Source organism: Paracoccidioides lutzii (genome assembly GCF_000150705.2).
Source record: "Paracoccidioides lutzii Pb01 unplaced genomic scaffold supercont2.24, whole genome shotgun sequence".
NCBI lineage: Eukaryota > Fungi > Ascomycota > Eurotiomycetes > Onygenales > Ajellomycetaceae > Paracoccidioides > Paracoccidioides lutzii.
In genome coordinates this window covers 124,900-146,473 of record NW_015440970.1, presented here as the reverse complement: position 1 = coordinate 146,473, position 21,574 = coordinate 124,900, and the positions used below count along the sequence as shown (strand labels likewise).

The 21,574-nt window shown below is 46.4% G+C and overlaps 8 protein-coding genes across 8 annotated transcripts; 3 read left to right on the top strand and 5 right to left on the bottom strand.

Moving 5' to 3' along the window:
- Positions 1–776: 776 nt before the first annotated feature.
- Positions 777–2,076, bottom strand: PAAG_07446 (hypothetical protein; the record flags this gene model as incomplete). Its single annotated transcript, XM_002790541.2, has 4 exons — positions 777–1,157; positions 1,246–1,551; positions 1,767–1,952; positions 2,011–2,076. 4 exons carry the CDS (start codon positions 2,074–2,076, stop codon positions 777–779), a joined length of 939 nt encoding a protein of 312 aa, XP_002790587.1.
- Positions 2,077–2,901: 825 nt separating this feature from the next.
- PAAG_07445 (hypothetical protein) lies at positions 2,902–4,003 on the top strand (the record flags this gene model as incomplete). The annotated part of the gene is made up of 4 exons (XM_015846225.1): positions 2,902–2,914; positions 2,978–3,272; positions 3,450–3,632; positions 3,724–4,003. The coding sequence occupies 4 exons, from the start codon at positions 2,902–2,904 to the stop codon at positions 4,001–4,003; spliced, it is 771 nt and encodes a 256-aa protein (XP_015700660.1).
- A 731-nt stretch (positions 4,004–4,734) lies between these two features.
- On the bottom strand, positions 4,735–6,796 carry PAAG_07444 (chaperone protein dnaK; the record flags this gene model as incomplete). The annotated part of the gene is made up of 5 exons (XM_002790539.2): positions 4,735–5,433; positions 5,499–6,270; positions 6,393–6,519; positions 6,583–6,619; positions 6,695–6,796. The coding sequence occupies 5 exons, from the start codon at positions 6,794–6,796 to the stop codon at positions 4,735–4,737; spliced, it is 1,737 nt and encodes a 578-aa protein (XP_002790585.1).
- A 357-nt stretch (positions 6,797–7,153) lies between these two features.
- Positions 7,154–7,941, top strand: PAAG_07443 (hypothetical protein; the record flags this gene model as incomplete). The annotated part of the gene is made up of 2 exons (XM_002790538.2): positions 7,154–7,226; positions 7,289–7,941. The coding sequence occupies 2 exons, from the start codon at positions 7,154–7,156 to the stop codon at positions 7,939–7,941; spliced, it is 726 nt and encodes a 241-aa protein (XP_002790584.1).
- A 1,167-nt stretch (positions 7,942–9,108) lies between these two features.
- On the top strand, positions 9,109–9,879 carry PAAG_07442 (hypothetical protein; the record flags this gene model as incomplete). The annotated part of the gene is made up of 1 exon (XM_002790537.2): positions 9,109–9,879. One exon carries the CDS (start codon positions 9,109–9,111, stop codon positions 9,877–9,879), a length of 771 nt encoding a protein of 256 aa, XP_002790583.2.
- Positions 9,880–10,375: 496 nt separating this feature from the next.
- PAAG_07441 (exosome complex exonuclease RRP40) lies at positions 10,376–11,215 on the bottom strand (the record flags this gene model as incomplete). The annotated part of the gene is made up of 1 exon (XM_002790536.2): positions 10,376–11,215. The coding sequence occupies one exon, from the start codon at positions 11,213–11,215 to the stop codon at positions 10,376–10,378; it is 840 nt and encodes a 279-aa protein (XP_002790582.1).
- A 1,003-nt stretch (positions 11,216–12,218) lies between these two features.
- On the bottom strand, positions 12,219–13,812 carry PAAG_07440 (hypothetical protein; the record flags this gene model as incomplete). The annotated part of the gene is made up of 4 exons (XM_002790535.2): positions 12,219–12,572; positions 12,636–13,042; positions 13,114–13,199; positions 13,256–13,812. 4 exons carry the CDS (start codon positions 13,810–13,812, stop codon positions 12,219–12,221), a joined length of 1,404 nt encoding a protein of 467 aa, XP_002790581.1.
- A 901-nt stretch (positions 13,813–14,713) lies between these two features.
- PAAG_12397 (hypothetical protein) lies at positions 14,714–19,162 on the bottom strand (the record flags this gene model as incomplete). The annotated part of the gene is made up of 6 exons (XM_015847891.1): positions 14,714–14,840; positions 14,995–15,281; positions 15,942–16,195; positions 18,231–18,611; positions 18,758–18,977; positions 19,118–19,162. 6 exons carry the CDS (start codon positions 19,160–19,162, stop codon positions 14,714–14,716), a joined length of 1,314 nt encoding a protein of 437 aa, XP_015702495.1.
- Between the last annotated feature and the right edge of the window lie 2,412 nt (positions 19,163–21,574).

Genomic DNA, 21,574 nt, shown 5'->3' with positions numbered 1-21,574 from the left:
TTTCTTCTTCTTGAAATCCAATCTCATTGAAATTATAAATGTCACTGGTGTGGAACTTATACTGATTGAAAACAAATTTGTAGCAATTGAACCAGTTGATAACAAAGCTTATATTCTCATTTGACACTCATTTTGAATTTATAAGTTTCTGCTTGATCCTCTTATAATCTGGCAGATGTTTGATGAATTGATACACCTACATCTTGCTCACAGTAGGAGGAGGGGTGTCTGGATTGATGTGATAATGACTCAGCATTTGATTTGCAGCAGCTTCAATATGTTCAACTGTAGGAGGACAAAAGTTTTTATTCAGTTGATGAATCCACTTCTTGATTGCTTCCTCCTGGCTGTCACTCAATGTTCAATTGATTGGAGCCCTTATATTCCTTGATCTCTTTCCCTTAATGTGTCCATACAGAATTCTATATGGAATTTTGAATTCTCACGCCACATCTGTGATTTTTAAATTTGGATTTGATTTTATGGTGTCTAATGCCATCTGAATCTGATCTTCCGAATATTTAATATTTTTAGGCATGGTGGTGGTAGTGGTTATTAAATTTTGAAGATTGGTGATGAATATACAAGAAAGAGATTTTTGTTACGGTGATATTTTCTTTACAGTGGGGCGCACTCACTAATGGGAGGTAGTGAGTGCGCGTGGCACGGCTATTAATTAAGGTTTGTGATTGCTACCAAGTGGGATGGATGTTCTACACTCCTGGTGAAAATGAAAAAGGAGAGATGCAAGTTTACAACCAGAAGGGATAAGTTAATCACTCATTATCTGTGTCGTCTTCTTCCATGACAACGCCTAGTGCTGATTTCCACCTCGAAACATCATGTTCGAGAGCGGTCAGCTTGGCCATGGCGGACAGGAGACTGGGATCTTGACTCTCTACTCGAACTTTTTCCTTCACTTTAACCTCTTCCCCTTTCCAATTAAATACGTCGCCGGATTCGTCATGAACAGGATGTCGTGGTCCAAAAATCCGATCTCGTAAGGAAAAGCCACTGAGAGATATTTCCGGGGCAAAAGATGTTGCTGGGGTGTTTTCTGGCGTGACGGGCTCTAGGGTTCGGAGATTTAGCACCAGAGCAGCTTCAGAGATCGAGAGGTGAAATGACACATATGGTGGGAGCGGAGGGGCAAAGGCCTTTATCTCAGTTAACAAAAATGCTCTCAAGATATCATGGCGAGCCTCGATCAGGCGGGATCTTAAAAGATTGGGAGAGGTGGCTCACGTTCTCATCCACACTATCTTCGTACCATGGTTTTTTCGACTTCTCTCCTTCGCCCTTCAATGTCAGTCGAGCTTCGCTCAGGTTATCATGTAGTAACCGTAGCTGGCCTGAGATGAAGCTCGCATCCATAGGATCTCCTGTCCAAGTGCTGACGTCTATTACATCGAGACTCTCATTTATTAAGCGCCGTACAAGAACAAGTTGGCGGAGAGCAATCTCCGCCGCTCCCGGTCCATCAGAAACTAATAACCTGGTGGAATTGGAGCCCTTGGGGGGCGTTAACGAATGTAAGCGGAGTTGGATGTCCTTTTGGAGTAGAAGTTAGCAACAACTAGAAAATTAAACGCCCAGCCCAGAAAATCCATGTCGAACCTCTAGCCTTCAAATACGGCCACTAGTTGAACAGCTCATATCCCATGATCAATTATTGTCAGTGGGATGCAATCGCACAATTTGTAAGAGGGACGTGGAAACTGGCAGTTCGATGCATGTAAGAACAGCAAGGGGTACAAGAAACCTACTCCTTTCACAATTTTTGTGCCGACCCTGGTGACAAATCCCTTCACATTTTCAGACCGCAACGAGGAAAGAACCAGCGTTGACCCGGGCATAGTTGGTGATAAGAGTGCAGCACTCTCCTGCAGGCCATCCCGCAACGAAGCCAGGGATTCTTGAAGGGAACCTAGAAACCATTTCAATTCCCGGGCCTTCCCGGGCCGAACATCAGCGCGGGAAACGGAATGGTAGGTTGGAGATTGGGTTTACCAATGAATCGTCTTCCTCTCTTTTCAGTCGATCGGGCGGGAGTTGGGGATAGGCCCAAGTAGCCATGATCCAAAGCCAAAGATCGAAGAGGAATAAAAAGACAAAAGGTATCACCAAGAAATATTTCACTGATATGCCCAAAGACAGAGCAGAGCAGTCACGAGCTCAGGGAATACAGGAAGCGACACCCTTCACAGTGCTCATTTGGGTTCCGATATAAACCCAATCTTTGTCAGAAAAGGACAACCAAACCTTGAAGAGCCAGAGAAGCTGTCATATCAGATGTTCAGCTCTGGCGGCAACCGACGTCATGGGAGAATGACAGTTGTTTTGGTGGTTCTGGTTCAGCGAAATGGCAGCGAATGTCACTCGAGGCTGCCGCGTGCCTTTCCTAATGCAGCTCAAGTGGGGCCCGGGGTCAGATAAAGTTGGTTTCCTAACCATATACGGCTAGGGTGCCGAGCCGGGACCCATAGACTAACCCCGGATTCATCGGCCACGTGAGTAACTATGTCATAGTTAACCCGGGTAACTAACGTTAAACCAGCTCGTTCGTATAAACAAACTTGGGAAATTTGGTGATGTTATTTGTGTCTGTCTGTCGATATATTTCCCACAGTCACCTTTTTGCCCCTTTCTATTCTGTTCTCTAACATTTGTCACTGACTGGGGTTGGCTTGCTCTACTCACTGACTGTCATACTTATTTTATTGTTCTACCTCCCTTTTCTATTGGAATCAATATCAGTGATTATTTAGAGTTACTATTCTCTAATAAACAAAGGAGGCAAAAGCAATTACTCTTGAATTCCTGAGTTCCTTTATCCACCTAGTTCGGATACCCAAACTTCTTTTCATTGCCTGTTGCGCCTTGGATCAAGCCTTGAAGAGGATGGGTGCCCGCAGTGAGTTCTCCTCTCCTAAAATTAAATTTATGTCGACATTCTAGCTTACTGAATCTTTCCTAGAACCACTTGTCGCCCTAGTGGCGCTTATATTCACAGCTGCAGCGTGGCTACTTATGATGCTCACACTGCTGGGAGGAGCACAAAATAAAACACCCCTGGATCGCACATGGTTCCTGCAGGCAGATACTTCGAGAATACCCGGCGCCCAACTCATATCAAGATGGACTTTCTGGGGTATATGCGGTGTCGAAGATGGGAAAAACGTTTGCAACGGCACCTCTCCAGGGTTTCCTCTCGATCCTCCTTCGAATCGAAATTTTGGTACCACTGAGGGTGTCCCCAGCCAATATATTGGGTATTGTTGATCCTCTCCCTCTGCGCTGTGTTCCGCCTTGAAGTCGTTTGCTTTTTGTTCCACTGAAGTCACCGTATCGCCTGTCAAACGACTCAATAAAAAGAATAGGGGGTGTGTGTGGGCAGGATATACACACGGGGCACTCCGGTAGTTGAATGATTAACTAACCAACTGCAGAACCCGCAAATACTTCTTCATCACCCGGTTTATGTTCGCATTCATGTTAATTGGCCTTTTCTGGATTTTCGTGGCAATGGCAACTGGATTGTTAGCTTTTTGCACAAGCATTGGAGGCTGGCTCTCCTCCTTTTTTACATCACTCGGATTGATTTTCCAGATTATCACCACAACACTAATGACGTATGAAACGCTGACCCAGGCACACACTCACCCATTTTCTCATCACTTTTTTGTTCAATGGCACCAAATTACTAACTTTTCGCAACGACAGCGTCGGCTATGTTAAGGGTCGCAATAATTTCTCGTCAAACGGCCAGCCCGCCAAAGTAGGTACAAAGGCATTTGCATGGATGTGGACCGCTGTGACCCTCCTGTTCCTTGCCAGCCTTCTATACTGCGTAGCTGGTGTCCACTCCTCATCGCGGCGGAGTGCTGGGGCAAGTGTCGCTGGCACCGCTGCTCCGAAACAACAACATCATGGAGGCTTTCCCCAAACCCGTAGCACCAAACGAAGTTCCTCTGAAGCCACGGCAGACAAGGAATATGCTTAAAGGTGAAATTAATAGTCGAGATTTCCTTGATTGGCTTCTCAACTTTAACCACACTCTCTCGAAGGGTGAGAAAGCGGAAACCTTAAATGACCCTTCATGGTTGGTTGCACGGGCTGAATATAGGTTTTTCCTGCTTCCGCTTCTTATATTATTATATAATTAGTGCAGTGTCCTTTTTTGTTTTCTCCCTCGCATCCTCCCACTTTTTATGTTATTACCCTCGGCAATTCCTCACTGCAAAAGGCACAGGTGCCCATTGGGTGCATGGAGTTTTTTTTCATGATTCATTCCTTCCAGGCGCTGTTTTGTTTTCTGGACGCTAAATTTCCAATCTGGTTTCCTCAGTTCCTTTGATTTAACTGACGTCTTCTGGGGTGGTTGGGAGGGTGATCCATGTCATGTCTTTGTGGTGAAAATGAGAGGTAGTGTGGACTATCGGGATGTGGTTGTTGATTTCATCGATGCGACAGTTTTTACCGCTTGTCATAGTTCATGTTTACTGCTGGTTAGTAATATCTAGTGTCTTTTTAGTCCACTATATAAAATGCAAGGCGTAAATGGAGAAAATCACTCAGAAGAAAAATAAATAAAAAAAAAAAAAAAAAAAAAGAAGACCTAACATGATTTATTCCTCTAATTATTTTGTTTACCAAAAAAAGGAAAACAACATCAAAGACTTCGCAAAGAGTTTTAAAACAAGACGCCAAAGGAGTTATGTTCAGGCAACGAATTTAAGCACTTCCGTTTTCCGTCGCCTTTGGCGGCTCCACCAGAGCCCTAACACCACCCTTTCCACCAACTTCACGCGCTGTGATCTGGACAGCCAGCTGCTCACTCACGGCCACCATAACCTCAACTTTGCCATTGGGCTTGACACCCCTGATTGCAAATTCTGCAATTGGCTTGGACACCTTCCAGGCAATTTCTCTGATATCTTCCTCCTCGTCGTCATCGGAGTCAAAGTCGGAATCCTCGTCCTCGCCATCAGCTGCCTTGGCAGGCTTCTCTTTAGGCTCAGGTTTCGTGACTTTGATCTCGCGGGTACCTTCACAGACGCGGATAAGGACGTCTCCGCCAGCTTTGGGAACGGCGTAATGAGCAGTGCGGCGGGCAGGGAGGGCTGTTTCGGCATTAAGGAGTGGTTTAAAGACGGCGTATTTGTCGTCGGTGGCGGTGATGAGTTGGACACCGATGGCGTTTTGGAGGTGGGGGGTTACAGTGACCATGGGGTGGGTGGATTGTTCGATGTCATTTGTTTCAAACTCCTCGATTAGGGAAGCTTGGATTGCGGCACCGCGCGCGGACAGGTCGGATGGATTGATGGCAGTTGGTGAGGTGGATGGAGCGAGGACTGTTGTTGTGGCAGGGAAGAGAGATTGGACAAGTCGTGCGATCTTTGGAGTGTGAGATGTTCCACCAGAAAGGATAACCTAACATCTACAGGTTAGCAAGGAAAATGACAACCAGACTAAATCGGAGATTTCAGGGGTCGAACCTCAACAATATCGAGGATGTCCAGATCGGCTTTTTTCACGGCCTCCTCGATTAGCTTGGTGAAGTTGGAGAACAATTTTGCGGAAAGAAGCTCGTATCTTGTTCTATTGACGGTAGAGCTGAAATCAACTCCATCCGCAAGACTTTCGATGCTAAGAGTGGCATTGGTACTTAAACTTAAGGCCTTCTTAGTTGATTCCGCCTCCAACTTCAGTTTAGCCAAACTTTTGGCATTTTCTCTGGGGTCTGTCTTGTGTTTCTTCATAAATTCCTTGGCGAAATGATTAATCAAGACTTGATCTAGTTGGGCGCCCCCAAGTTCGTAATCGTGGGCAGTTGCCAGGATGGTGTACATTCCACCCCGCGACGCAATGACGGCAACATCGGACCTCGTGCCACCTAGATCAGCTACCACAACTAGCTTGTCCTTCACTACGGCCTCAGGACGTGCATCATATGCTAGTAGAGCAGCAACCGGTTCTGGGATAAATTGGAGGATTTCAAGTCCAGCGGCTTTCGCAGCTACGGTCAAGGCGGAGCGCTGGGCATCTGAGAAATTTGTGGGGACTGTGACAACGGCTGCATTCACATCCTTTCCAAGGAACTCAGATGCAGACTGCCGGAGACGACGCAGATGGCGAATAGCTATTTCTGAGACCGTCACTGTGCTGGGTTCTTCGCTGGCGGTATCATGGATTTTGAAAGCGATGGTGGAACCATGCAATTGAGGATGGGCAGACGCATGACAGGGAGTTGGATCTATCGATTTGAAGCTATTGATATGGAACGTTAGCTTCGTTTCCGAGACAATATAGATAATAAGACAGGATCAGCGTCAATCAAATAATGGATTGATACGGGCTTGGAGATAAAGGGAGGAGACAAGGCAAATTACTCTTTTTCTAGAAAGTCTCTGAAATAAGCAACGGTGTTCGAAGGATTTCGAACAAGCTGCGCTTTGGCCTGGTTTCCATGGTATTCTTCCGCATCAACGTATGAAAGAATGGAGGGTATGTGACGGTCTGTTCAGAGTCCATTAGTCCCTGGATATCAATAATATATCGTAGATGCGAGTCCAAACATACCTCCCTCCTCATTGGCTATTACTTCCGCTTTCCCTTCCTTTACGATTAAGAACACGCAATGTCAGCCGACGCCACATATCATCATTCCGGATATCTAGAGCATGTTACTCACTGGTGATGTGTAAGCTATTGAGCTGTTGGTGTTTCCAAAGGATAGACCGATAGCGCATCTTCCTCCGGACTCGGAGGAGACCCCGTTCGTTTCTTCACTCATAGTAGTCTTTGAGGGCGTATGGGACAGCAGTATTAACAAAAGGACCTGACAGAGGAGAAGGGGGACATAGGAAGGGGCCGGGGATTTCGTTCTTTTTTCCTTGCTGTCGGGCTGTGAGAAGCTCCGGACTCGAGAAATTTTGGGCAAATAATCTTTAAACGAAGTCGGTCGGGAAAAATTGCCGTGTTCAGCCCTAACAATTGCTCCATGGATCGATCCATGGCAAACAGAGCAAACAGCTGGCGCCTTGATATTGATCAACAAAATATTTGGTTGCAGCAAGCAGCCAGCACTTCATATCTCCTGTAATCGATCCACTTGAGCATATTAAAAACTTATATATCTACCCGCAACAAAATGACGAAGCCAAAACCCCATCCTGAACTGAAGTTCGAGAAGAAAAATAAAAAGATGCGAAAAATCCCCAGCTGTATGTCGCCAAACCTCCAAATTGACCTCGAAATACATTGCTAAAACATTCTCACTCGAAAGATGCGTATATACAAAGAAGACCCATTCCCCACCCTCCGTCGGCTTCTCCCTATGCTTGCGCGAAAGTACCCAAAGTCGTCTATGTTTCGACCAATACGCCATTTATGAGTGCCGCCAAACGTGTGCAAAAACTTCTGAAACAAGCTGAACGACGCGCCACATCCAAAATCGATTTAAGTAGTAAAGCCAGCGAGAAGCAGAAGCTTGCGAATCTTACGGAGAGCACAGAGGAACTGAAAAAGGAGGAAGTTTTTATCAAAGCCACTGGTCGAGCAATTGAGAAGGCGGTAAGCATAGGGAAATGGTTTGAGGGAAAAGAGGAATATGCGATCAGGGTGAATACTGGGGCTGTGATGGTGGTGGATGATATCGTGGAGGACGAGAGCCTGAAGCGGAACCATGAAAACAAAGAGAAAAGAGGAGAGGCTGGAGAAAATGAAACCGTCCCTGACGTATCTAAGAAAACGACCGAGGGAGGTGATGAGACCCTGGACTCGGGTCAGGGCAAAGGCAGAGATAGACAAGAACAGCTGAAACCCACAACGAAGAAAAGGAAGAGGCGACGGAACGAAGCAGTTGATTCGGATGGCGAACTGTTAGAGTCGCGAACACGCTGGGTGAATATGGTGGAGATTGCGGTCACATTGAAATGAACGTGTCTACTAAATGCCATCCGCGAAATCTTACGGATACCGCACGCACTCCTGCACACCCCGCTAAAGAATACGATTTTGTGGGACCAATGACTTAACGCTTTTTATTATAACCATTGACAGGATATATACGGGTGCTACCCTCTGCATCCGATACATTGAGGATTGAATGCAATCATCGATTGAGGTATTAGAAGCTGCTGTTAGATCTTCCCAGGCTTGATCGAGAACCTACGGTATATGTTCTCGCTTGTGATGTATCCGAAAGCGTAGCAGCCTCTCTGCTGCTTTTGAGATACGGTTAGATGTCCTATTGTGCGTTCTTCCGGTGTCAGCAGCGTGCAGAGATTACGAATTCCACTGTCGGAATTACAAGGTTTTCGTTCATAACGCCGATCAATTGAAGGAAGGGTCATGCTGACGAACAAGATAGCAGCACATCTGAGTCATTTGTATTCCCAGCATCGATGATGTTTATATTTTCTTTAAAGCTTAACTACAGCATCTATCATCTGTTATGCAGGCGCTTTGTCAAGATTATGTCAGAATCTGGCAATGAGTCATGTGGTTGAATGAGTCATTTAGTCGCTTAGTCAGCCCAGCACATTCTCTTTTCTGCTTATTTTCCTAGCAGTTAGATAGAAGACAGATGCAGAGGATATACAGCTCAACTTGATGCAACATTAGCTATTGAGATATCCTGACACGCTTGGTGTTCTACATTTAAACACCCTCCAACACAGCCTCTTCGACAATAGCTGTGCTGTTAGTTGTTGGGGCGTACACACGACGTCCCGGTGGCGGGACCACCCCACGTGATGCAGCATATATAGTTGCAGCATATTATAGTTCTCTCCAATAATTAACCATCCTAAAGATATGTTATATAGCAATTAGCAATCTGACTATTAATAAGATCGAAGGAAATTAAATACAATAATGCCCGCCTTCGCGCCCATTTTATACGAAGCTTTTGCCAAGTGACTTAAGTTCGTTTATCTGTGCAGCAGTTATTACCCGCGAAATCCTGTTAAACCGCAGAGATATCAGAGCGCAATCTCTATTCAAACTAGATATATTCTTGCGAAACACTTCACATCTTATACACATCCGTCTAAGTGAAATTGTCCTTATCGTTCTTATAGAGAACAAATAAATATCAAAGCAATGGCCGATACATTGCCGCAACCTCATTCGGATCCTCCACCATCCTACGAAGAGACAGAATCTCAGTACCCGCAGCAGCAATCAGACCAAGTCGTTCAACCGTTTCACAGTCACTCCGAACCTCATCTTCAGTCAACTTTATATTCAACGACAATTGGGTTCTCCGAACAGCCTCCCCCTCCTAATATACACGATATAACCTTGGATGGCACTCTAATCTATCCAACCACACCCCCTGCCACCGCCCTCTATGCCACCTCCTTCCACCTCGACCTGGGCCACCATGAAATCACCATATCCCGCCTAGTGCCGCGTCGCAGTAGACAGAATGCAAACATATGGCCCGTGCAACCGCGTGAAAAGGATATCTACAGTTTTAGACGACTGCCCATGCTCAACACAGTGGAAATCACCGGTCGAAGCCGGAGCACAATTCCCGGCGTTCTACTTTTGAAACCCACGCAAAAACTGTTGAAGTCTGGGTGGGTGCTGTGGCATGTGCGCAGGAACACGGAGACAATGCTATTTCGGGTGAAGCCGACTCGGAGTTCGCAGCGGCGGGAGATGCTGCGGTGGCAGGATGGTGGGGGGGGTACCGTTGCTGTGGAAACGGTTGCGCGTGGTTCCGGTGACGATGTTAGTGGTCATATGCGCCAGCCGCGGTTGCAAATTGACGCTGATGCCCCTTTAGATGAAATGTTGATGGACGCTTTGGTGACGGCGTGGTGCGCGAGGATTTGGATTGGGTCGCAGTTTAAACGGGGAGAATGAAGTGAGAAGATTCCGCCGAGTATGTTTTATTCTGGATTTTTGGTTTTAAGGTGAAATTATGATTATATTCGCATGCTCATTATGGCATAGAGGGCAACAGCGAATGCGGCAACGGTTTATCTTTTGTTGTTTCTGATCAATTTCCAAAGTTCATATGACGATTTACAGACGAAACCAAGAGGGCGTCCTGGATTTGTTTTTGTCTTATAATATTCCTACCCAGCCAGGGGATGAGGATGAAGGAATTGGTATCCCCGATGGCGCAATTTCATCTAATTCTTAATTTGCTGCAGATATTATGATTATTACGAGATGAATAACTAAATGCGAATTTTCCAGATCAACTCTAACAAATTCCAGGGGTAGTAGATCAAAATCCAAACCCTAATAGTGCAAAACACAAAACGTCTATCGATAGTCGATAATTAACTCCAGCGTAGCCTTCGTAAAAGCAAACAGAAATACAGAAAGCCCAAGTATACAAAAATCTCATGAGCTAACTCCCCAATCCCATCTCCCTCAATACCCTACCTATTAGCTTCCGCTGCTCTGTCATTCCCAAACCCTTCTCATCCGTCTCCCTCAAACACCTCCCAACCGCAACCGTAATCCTCACCCCCTTCGCCGCATCCGCATCCCCACCCACCTTCTTCGCAGCCGGGCAATCCACCCAGACCCTCCCATTCCTCCCAACCGCAACTTCAAATCCACCATGACCCTCCAACTTCCTCCCTAGCTCCTCCAAAACCACAATCCCGCTCCCCCCCTCACTCCCACCCCTCATCATTAACCTCTCCGCCAACCCCGTCGAAATTTCAAACACCATCCCACCCATCAATTGCCCCAGACCACCCGGCTCCGCCTTCCCCGTCGCGGGATTCACAGACGTAAGCTCCACCTCCCCGCCCGCATTGCCGATGCCGGTAGATAAGACGCGCGCGTAGACGAGGTCGCCATGTTTGAGGAACGGGCGGGTTTTGCGCGTAGCGCCTTCGAAGGCTAGTTGGGCTAGGAATGCGGGCGGGGTGTGCGGGGTTATGGTGCAGTGGAAGTAGTCCGCGCTGGTGTGGTGGATTTGGGCGATTATTAAATCATTAGGGGAGGGGATGTAGCGGCGTTGTGGGAAGGTGTGGAGGGTAAGGGTGTTGCGTTTGGCGTCGCTGGTTATGAGGCCGGCTTGGGTTGGAATGATTATGGAGGTGGAGGGGTTGTTGGCGGGAGTTTCTAGAAATTTTAAGCCTGACGAGAGCTTAGTGGGGCCAGTCTGATGGGATTGTTGGCGTGGGTAGGAGATTGGGTCACCCGGAAGGACAAGCAGGGGGGATGAGGATGTCATTGCTCTGTGGTATTGTTATCTTTCTGGCTCGTTGGGTGCTGGGGATCGCGAGCATCACGCAGAGGATCCGTTCTGGGCGGAGTCGGATCTACAAAGAAATGGATTGACTTCGGGATTGGAGTTTTGATCCATAGACAATTGAGAAAATGGGGCAAAGAAGAGTGATATGCCGGACGGAGTGTTGACTCGAATTTTTGATCTTTTTAACTAGTTATCGATAAGGGTTTGCGAACATCATGTGATATTAACTGATCGTCTTGGCATTTTTGTTCTTCCCAAACATCTCGCGTAATATCCGATTCATGGGTCCCGCTACGGTGTAAAAGTGAGGGAGGGGTTCTTCGCCGTCGAATTTTACTGTTACTGGCACTACAGCTGAGAAATCGTTCTTGCTTTTTGTTAGAGATGTTTTGCAATATTTTTTTGGAATGCGATTGTCCCTGGATTGAAAATTAAATCCATAACTGATGCAGGCTGGAGGATGATTTTATGAGGGAAAAGTGTGTAGTTTAAGTGCGGAACATGTCACATATCCTAAGTCTAGTAAATTAAACTAACAACTGATTCTCTGGCCTCTGGCAACGTGATGTATCGAAAGAGATCCAATTAGACACGGCACGTACACATAAACAACTCGGAACAGATATCACATATAGACTTATGAATCCATGTTTAAAAAAAGGCATTTATCTTCTTAAGCATAGGATATTCTGGGTCCAAAAAGGCGAGGGAAGAAAGTGTAGCATGAATGCAAAAAAGCATGGTTGGATACAGGGAATATATAAGAGATTGGAATGAAGAAATATCAAACAAATGGGAAAAAGTGTTGGGAGGTGAGGGTATTATTCCTTGCGAAGGAAGCAACTTAAAGTTAGCAAGGTATATGTCTCCCTTCACACGAACGGCGTCGCAGGGGCGGCGCACCAGGGACTGGGGTAAAGTAGGCTAAGCACCCTCCTTGTCGGGACTTAGGTCAGGTCTTTAGCTATTGAACTGCACCAACTCAAGCGATGAACGATCTCTTGACGAATGGCCGGCGCTGCCTAGTGCGACCGAAACGGTTTCTGTTTCGGCCACCTTGACCGCCTTGACCCTGACCGCCTTGACCCTGACCACTTTGGCCCTGACCGCCTTGACCCTGACCGCCTTGACCCTGACCATCTTGGCCTTGACCATCTTGGCCTTGACCATCTTGGCCTTGACCATCTTGGCCTTGACCATCTTGGCCTTGACCGTCCTGGCCTTGACCATCTTGACCTTGACCGTCCTGGCCTTGACCATCTTGGCCGTTGTTCCCCCCATTTCCTTGGCCAACAGTAAAGCGGATACAATCGTCTTGAGCACCACGTTGAGCAACCTAAGGAAAGCCAGTTAATTCTCGTCATTTTAAATGCAGCTGAAATTATAGGGGAAAACTCACCGGCATGAGCACAGGTTGATGGTTACTGGCTGAATTGATGGTACAGAGACGATAGACACCAGCCGGGAGACCGCCATCAACATCAGCTGCGAGTCCACCTTGTCCGTTGCCGGGATCATTGATGCCCTTGAAGAAGACGAATTCGTCCGGATCCGGTGGAGTCTGTGCATTGATATTATTCCCAAGGGTCTGGATAGTGACGTGACTATGGCCGACGATGGTTCCTTGAGTAAGTTGCTGCGGAGCTGAGTAGTAAGTGATGTCCGGATTGGTGAAAGAACCAGCTATGAGGTTGTCGACTTGGATTTGAATTGTGAAATCGGTGTTCTCCGCGAGATCTTCACCAGGAGCCGGGTTCATAATAATACAGGAAACCATGTTGTTGCGAGAAGGGATGTCACCCATAACTATGCGCAGCTCCGATTAGGTGCTGGTTCTTCAAGTAGTATAGGGGTGACGTAATGTCGAATAAACATACCAATGCCGTTGCAAGAGCCTTCTTCCCGTTGAAGACCGTTTGTCAATGTCTTCCCAGTACAGAAATTGATAAAGTTGGCGTCGTCGCTTGTAGATCGTTAGTATGAGAACAACACTATGGGGCAATGGGTTGAAGTTCTTACGTAAGAGAAGGGGATTGTCCCACTTCAGCTTCAGCGGTTCCGTCGTTCTGGCTACCCTCCTGGACGTTTTCCGGATTGAGCTGGAGGGCATTGTTGTTGTTCTGGTTATTTTGGCCATTGTTCTGGCCCTGCCCTTGGACGTCTTGCCCTTGACCCTCGGCCTGACCATCCTGTCCTTGACCTCCCTGTGCTTGGCCTCCCTGTGCTTGACCTCCCTGTGCTTGACCTCCCTGTGCTTGGCCGCCCTGAGCTTGACCATCCTGACCTTGCTGGCCTCCCTGGCCTCCCTGGCCTTCCTGACCTTGCTGGCCTCCCTGGCCTCCCTGGCCTCCCTGACCTTGCTGGCCTCCCTGACCTTGCTGGCCTCCCTGGCCTTGACGACCTCCCTCACCTCCCTGGCCCCCTTGGCGCCCCTGGCCCCTCTGGCCGCCCTGACCTCCTGGACGACCTACTGCATCTTGGGCGCCGGCCTGACGAGCGCGGAGATCCCCACCGACGACTACATCGAGCAGGCCGGACGAGAGAACCAAAGCAAGCAAAATGCCTTTGTACTGCATGACTGTCGAACGCCGATTGTGTAGAGGGTAATTGCGATGTTTGAGGATTCCAATAGTCCTCGATTATTTCAAGTGCCACAGTGTAAAAGAAGGTAAAGCTGACTCGTCGAAAATATCAAGACAAAATGTATCAATGGGAGATACCCCGAATAGAGAGAGTAATAAGATAGAAAAGAATAGAATTTAACAAGAGTTCCACGATCAACGCGAAAGTATGAACGTCAGTCAAAAAGGAATGTGCAGCAGCTCTTTTTTACGGAGGGAGATTTAGGGGGTGAGAAAAGAGTGCAATCCCTCAAAACGACCATATGGACATCAAAGGACCAATATGGAGAAGAGAGAAGAGAGAAGAAAAATAATAGGCAACTCAAAGGAGAAAAGGGGGATGGAGGGAAAAAGGGAAAGTGAAGAAGAGGAAAATTGGCAACATGTATAGTTGTATAAAAGCTGCCAAGGCAGGAGGAGCATGAAGGGTCGGTATGAATAACCCATACCGGACGCATGAGGTGAGATTACTTAGAGTGAAACTGGAACGTCGGAGAGTCCGTCGCAGGAGTGTTAGGGGAGAGATGACCAGGAAATCATCTCCAGGAACACCAATTCCATGTTGGGAAATCCAGGGACAGCCACTATACTGAATGAAGTCAGTGGCTGGTGAGACCTTGCCGTTTGCAAGATGATGTCTAGGAGATGGGAAAGCACCGTCTGGGTTGGATGGCGATATCAAGGAGAAGGCATATATGGACACGATAGTGAGGTTGGTTGAGGTTGGAAGAGAGGAGCCGGAAAGGGATTTGACGTTGGAAGACAGATGCGGCTTAACTACATTTGGACGGGATCTCTCAGCATCCATGGATCATCGAACACGGACTGCCGCACCTCAGTCTGGAGTCAGACTTCGTCAAACAGCCATTGCTTGGGCCTTGGGGCACCGCTCTACCTCGATATTCCCGACGAAGAACGATCTTCTCATTTTCCCTTTTCCCTTCTCCACCCTATCGTCCGTGTCGCCCGTCGCAGCTCCTGATCTGTTCTATCAACCCGGCGTCAGCTACAAAAGAGATGAACATAGGAGCTGAAATCATCCGTGTATCAAGCCGGGGTATTTCTGTATTTGATTGATTGCCTCCCGGTTATATATAACTATTCCCGGGAAATGTGGGGGCCATCACCGCTGCATACTTGCTGGAGGTGTGGATGGAGAAAACTACCGGTCGAAGTTGTTGGAGCTGCTGAATTTCTACATCGAATATCTCCCTTGACATTCTAGAGGGATCTTGAACAGTTCTACACCCGTGTCTATCCCGCTGGTTCTGCTTCTTCTTTAGCTCTAATTCATTCACTTTGTACAAATTTTGGAGCGATTTGGGTGTGACAATACGGAAAAAGTATTCCTGGAGGTATTTGGCCGTTCTCGATGCTCGTTTCCGACTTAGTGCCGGATCAAACCACAGCTTCCAGGTTGTCCCCTTTTTATGACCGCAAATCTCTTTTATGGTTTATTTCCACTTCACTGTCTGAAAATTGCTTCTAGGAAACCAAAGGATGCATGAGTGAATCTCCCCTTGTCATTTCTGAAAAGAGTTAACACACAGCCATTTCCATCAGAAACCTAGATATAAGACTGGGTGGCCGTGTGTGAAATAGCTTGTCTGAGATTAAAGCTATGATATCATCACTGTCTTGATCAATCTCCTCGGAATCTGGAAAGAATTCCATTATCATACTGCTTAAGGTTGCTAGCTCACAAATTAGCTACTTCCACACTGACTCAGTCAATGATCCCTCGGATACTAACTTCATCTTTGTTGAACAGAATAACTGCTTCGACAAATCTTTTCGACTGAAACCTTCTTTTCAAATTGTTTAAGAGCATATACTTTGGTATTGCAGCTCATAGACTGGTATGTCAAGATATATGTATGTGCATTTTCTTTTAGCCAACGATGGCCTGGGATGCACCCAACAAAGCATGATTCAATTGGGAAATGTGTCGTCTGCTCCGGACTTTATGGATGAATTTGCAAGGTCGAAAAGATGGCTTGGTTAAGTGGCCGATGATGGGCAAAAGAGAATCGGTTTAGATCATAGGATGCAGAAGCGAGGCAGGCTATATCTTTTCCCATCACACTAAAAGCTGTGGTGAGGGAGGTACGGCCCCTATTTGAGTAAAATTGGATTACAAGTCCACAAATCCCCGGGATTCTCGGTCGTCGCAAGGCGGAAACATTGGCGGGGGCGGAGCGCGGGAAGCAGAGCGGAATTCCATCCGAATCCAGCGAAGATATACCCGAACTTTCCGTTGTCATGTGAATTGCCCCTTTTCCTGTTTCTGAAGTCTCCTCAAACTCTGTGCTGTGAATGACCGGTGTAGCCTTCATCTCTATTTTCACAAGTTACAATCATGGAAGAAAGAGGGGCGATTCATCATTGCATGAGCTTTTCAACGGCGATTTTCGTCCTCAATTCCCCATCTAACTGAAATTTACGTCTGAGGTTCACTCGAGGCTCAAGGCAAAATCGTGTACGACCCATAAAAGTTCACTCCCCGTGTATTGAAAATAAAGCACGCGGTTTAACCTCTCGAACATCGGTCTCATGCACTCTTCAAAACGGAATCCAATACTATGAATCCTCTATCGACCGTCTGAATCACAAGTCCGTGTTACCAAATATTTCAGCTGCACCCATCTTTAGAAGATGGGGAACTAGGTGACTCTTCATCTTGTTCAACCTGCTTCTTGAATGTATTCATTTGCAAGTCGTGTATTGAGGCTGTCCATGATGAATGAATATATCTTCTTCTTACTAACCCCGTAACCCCCGTCCATCTACAAAAAGGAATACATCTTATTTCTACTACCTTTTCTTCTCCCTTTCTTTCCTTTTCATATTTGCTAAATATCCAGTTCCATTGCACTTTGAGATTCATGTTATAAAGTGCAAAGTGTGATCGGCTGGGGGGAAATGGGCTAGATTATCTATCATTGCTTCCAAATCAGACTCGTCTTGCTTGGATGACCACCTAGCTGACTTGTATGTATATATAATTATCTTTCCCCTTCTCACCTACAGAGTTATAAGGAAAACATGCCTTCCAGCTAATTTTGTCTGTTCCTCTTAATCCCTTCAACGGCCACATGGCCCTCCATTCGTCTATGGTGCTCATTCAGGTGTGCATTCCACATTTCAGGTAGTTTGATTTCGGTTGGGCCCGCAGGCGACGAGAGAGGGCGGGAGATGGGTGCGATATATCTTATTTTTGCCCTGCCATGCTCGTACGGCATGCGCATCGTGGACGATGAAGCGATATTTTGAGATGTGCGATCGGTATGTATTTTTATCCACATTCCTAAATCTACCTACGCAAAAGAACATGTGCTGTTTTTTTATACCCCGTTGTTAACTCTTCAGAAGTTTTGATCTTCTCTGTACTTATGAAATAGTCTTGCTTGTTTTGGTCCATACACCGATGCCCTTGTATGTATTCATCCATGTGTATGTAAGTTCTGTACAACTGCGCGATGTAGCACATGTGCCCAACTCTGATGCTAAGCAGCTGATCCTGGGATTCTTAGTACACAGATGTTACCCGAGGGATCGGGCGAATGTATGAACATATGTCTGTATGTAGATACCCTGATATTGGGTACAGAACATATACATGGCTATTGTCTTGGATAGGAAGTTGAATGTAAGTGGAGTTTACAATTGTGGTTATTTCACTATTGCATATAAAAGGAAAAGGGCGACGGAAGAGATGTTAAAAAGAGGCAGGAGGACTTGAGTTAATTGAGAGTGTAGCAACTCTGCACGGTAGACCAAAAGTGAATGTTGATAATTTTGATGAGAAAAGGAGGTTCGGCATTAATTTGGATTATTTATGAGGCGCATTGACTCTCCGCTCGCTCGAGGTCGAAAATGCACATGGAGCCACGAACGCCACGTGGGCCCCGTACATCGGAAATACAATTGCAAAGATAGAATGCTGCTGATAAACGGCTCAATTTCCTTTTTCGTTCTCTCTTGCATGCTTGACGTGTATGTTCCCGAATCCCAAACACTTGGAGGCATATATAATTTGTGCATTTGCAAATGGAATATTGTAAAGAAATGGGTCATGGGAAATAAATTTTGGGGACAATAATCCTCATGATGAAATCGAAGCAGAATAAGTAAAGGTAAAAGAATAGAAAGGAACATCTCGCAGCAACTTCCCCTCCATCACGAACGTCGCCTTCACAGAAAGCGTAACTCTCGACACCCCCGTCCCCAAGTCATTCAGCCGAACCTCAACACACACAACTGACTCCTCCTGCCAATATCTACACCTTGCTCAATAGCATAGACATGTCTCGAATTGGGCCCCCCCCCCTTTTTCTGTAACGCCAGATAAGCCGCTAGTGCGCAGCACCCACTCGCCAATGCAACCTCCTCCAACCCCGCTGCAATAACCCGCACACGCAGCCGCGTGATATATGGTCCTTCTGTGAAATCCGCCTGTGGCTGGGGAAAATACATGCAGCCACAAAAGGGAGAAGGAGAATCTTCACCCGTGCGCACCCGCCAGCCATCATCCAGGTCAGGCTCAGGAGCAAAACCTGGCACTCGTAGCGAGAGGAGAGCCGGGCACGTGGACAAATCGACGAAGATAAAAGTCACCCCCAGGCTGATGGAGAAGACCAGACAGGAACCTTTCATTTTGGCAGTGTCTTCTGGGTGAAGGAGGAGCTGGCGCTGGACGGCCAGGACCTCATCCTTTGTAGTTTCGTGGGCGTGGACATGTGTATTATGTGGATCTGAATGGCGGCAACTAGGCGGACGGGATCGTAGTGGGCTTGGAAAACGCAGTTTTTGTCTCAAGAGTGCAGCGGCATATTTGGGTTTGTTTTTGTTGTTTTTTTCGCTGTGTTTCTGATAGGGTTGGATTGCTCCAGTCCCCGACAGTCATGCCCCTCGAGTTTCTGGAAGATGTAGTGCATTGTTTCGAGGATGGCTTGGGCGGAAAAACTCCGCTCTTTTGTCTCATTGAATATTTCCATTTTCCCTTGCAGACCAGGCTTCGGGGCGTCGTGGAGGACAGTGTTTATATAGCCAAATTCCAAGGCGATGCGCTGCTTTCGAGCTTTCGATAGCGCATTGTTTCGGACACTCGCGATGGCCAGCTGATTCCCGAGATATCAGTATTTGGTATGAGGGATGTTAGATAGCTATTATCAGGTTAATTTTAAGTGGGTCATGTATAGAGGGTATTGAATAACTGGTGTATTAAGCCCATAATTAGCGAAAGTACGAGAGTATATACGAGAAGTTCTCCAGAAGTCTGTAGCGCAGAGCAGTCTCCGAACATCTCATTGAGAAGTCTGCAAGAATAAGGGGGAAAAAATTATGACTTGCCATGTGCAAGCAAATGGCAAAGATTTTAGAGCTGGGTGAAGAATATAACCTTTCGGATGCGAAAACATCCACGGCAACTACAAACGCTTGTTAACTATATACGCCTCTGTTAAATACGTTCTCCTTTCTCCGCTCCGGACCAGGGATAACAATGCATGCCAATGAAATGAGGAGAAAATAGCTGTCACCAAAAGTATGCGGTCCCGCCGCCGTGATTGGCGCAAGCTATGGACATCTAGGAAAATATGAATAGAAGTTGGAAAAAGAACGGAACTAATAGCAATGAGATAGACAAAAGAACAGTGTCCAAGATGCAGAATCAATCCCACGGATATTTACAAAGCTGAAGAATAATGATTAAAATAGAAACGAGGAAGGGAGAAAGAAGCGCATTGGCGTTCAGAAAGCAGTTGAGAGCATCAGCAAGTGGATAATGGGGGTTGAAAAGTTCGGACGATGAAGTCCTTTGTATGGAGCCCGATATTAACGAGCAAAACGACCTGCTGGACAGGTCAGGGAATCGAACACCGAAAACCGACTCAAAAAAGAGATTGAGTTGGGGAACTGCCAGTCCATTTTGAATGTCGGCTTTCAGCTATTCATGCCATTTATGTCCTTGTTGTATTTTGTGAAGCAGCATACGTGGAATGTGACAGAATAGAGTTCGCCAGGATGAGAGTTTTGATTGTAACTGCAATGAGAATATGACAGGTAGAAATAGAACCAAGAGATCCACGAAACACAGCACCCGAGTCGATTAACTGACTCAGTTGACGACTGCCGCTGCTTGGAGCCAAATAGTTAGTTAACTACATATTCCACTCTGAATCTCTTCCCGAGGTCTACTTAATTTTCAACGACTTGAGCATAACTAGTAGAAGCCCGATTCCCTGGACAAGAAGACTCTTCTCTTTCATTTCGTCTTATTCCAAACCCATTTCGTTCATGGGTCTTTTGCATTTTCGTTTTATGTCAATGACCCAATTTAAACAACAACCTGGTTGAACGCCTATGCCGGTCAAGTTCAGAACCACGCCCAAATGGACGATGTGGCTGCGGAATGTGTAGGAGCTGCTTGCTGTTCAACGAATGGACGAGTTCCGGACTAGCCCGGCTGATTTCCAATAGTGATTAAAATACGAAGAAAAGTGGTTATTATCACCTCTCAGATCGCTCGGAGGTGTCGTCAGGTTTTATTCTTGACTTGTATTTATGTGTATACGTTATATATGAACGAGAATCAACGGCATTGCGGTTGATGAACCATATATCCAGATCTATATTGCTTAAATATTCCATGTCTGGCCACAGTAGCCACCGATCCTGTCAAATTTGAGCTCTCCTCGGGAAAAGTCTGAATATTGAGGAAAATAGAGCTGCATTCCGAGCTGGCCAGCCGTAAGGATTCAAGCCAGCATGCATAGTTACCCAGGCTCAACAATTTGCCTTCAATTCACCCGTCAGTATTGTTATTGTTATCCTTCACAAGGCCAAAAAGGATCAATAAGAACAAACGATCCAAAAAGATGACGATCTCGCACTTTTTCGTCCCGTTTCTTCCTCCATTTTTATTGGTTCGAATAAAGTCGACCGAATAGTCATATAGAATGCGAAGCGGAGTGAAAATGCATGTTCCTTAGCCGATCGTCTTAAGATTGGTAGCCCTGCAGCCTTGCGGTGTCTTCAACCATGTAGCGTGCATAAATACACGCCTATCTCCATATTTTACGATACGCCATTTTGGTCGAAGGCAAGGAAAGGAAGCCACACAACCCGAGTGTCAAAGCCGATTGCCGCCCCGGCGAATTGGGATATTGTGATGAGGATGGGGATGGACGGGTTCCCAGGTGCATGTCGTGCAGGATGAAGCAGCGATATTATTCCCTTTGTTTCAGAGACAGGGGAGAATACTCTGGATATAGATAAATAATAATAAATGTGAGAGGGACAGAGTGATTGAACCAAGCTTAATTCTATATAAGCTCTAGTCCGTTTCACACTTAATCTTATTTTGGTTTCTCCTCTTCGGACTCTTCGTCGGTTGTACAGTACAAGAAAGGCTTATTAAGGGTGAGGGGCAGTCATATTTTTATAGCTCGAATAGAAAACGGACTTCGCCAGTAGGAAAATCACCTACTACTATCCCAACGTAAAGGGGCCAAATTCCACGTTGAAAAGGCTGGTTATCACACGGTTGCAGCTATGTGACCAATCCACCTTTTTCATAATAATTCTTAATATTAGTTATACTTTATCTTGCACACCTGACATAGGCACTGCATCTCTCACCAAAGTTCAACAGCAAGCAATCAAAATCAAGCAATCAAGCGGGAGCTCTGCAACTCTATTCATGGTTGTATCGTTC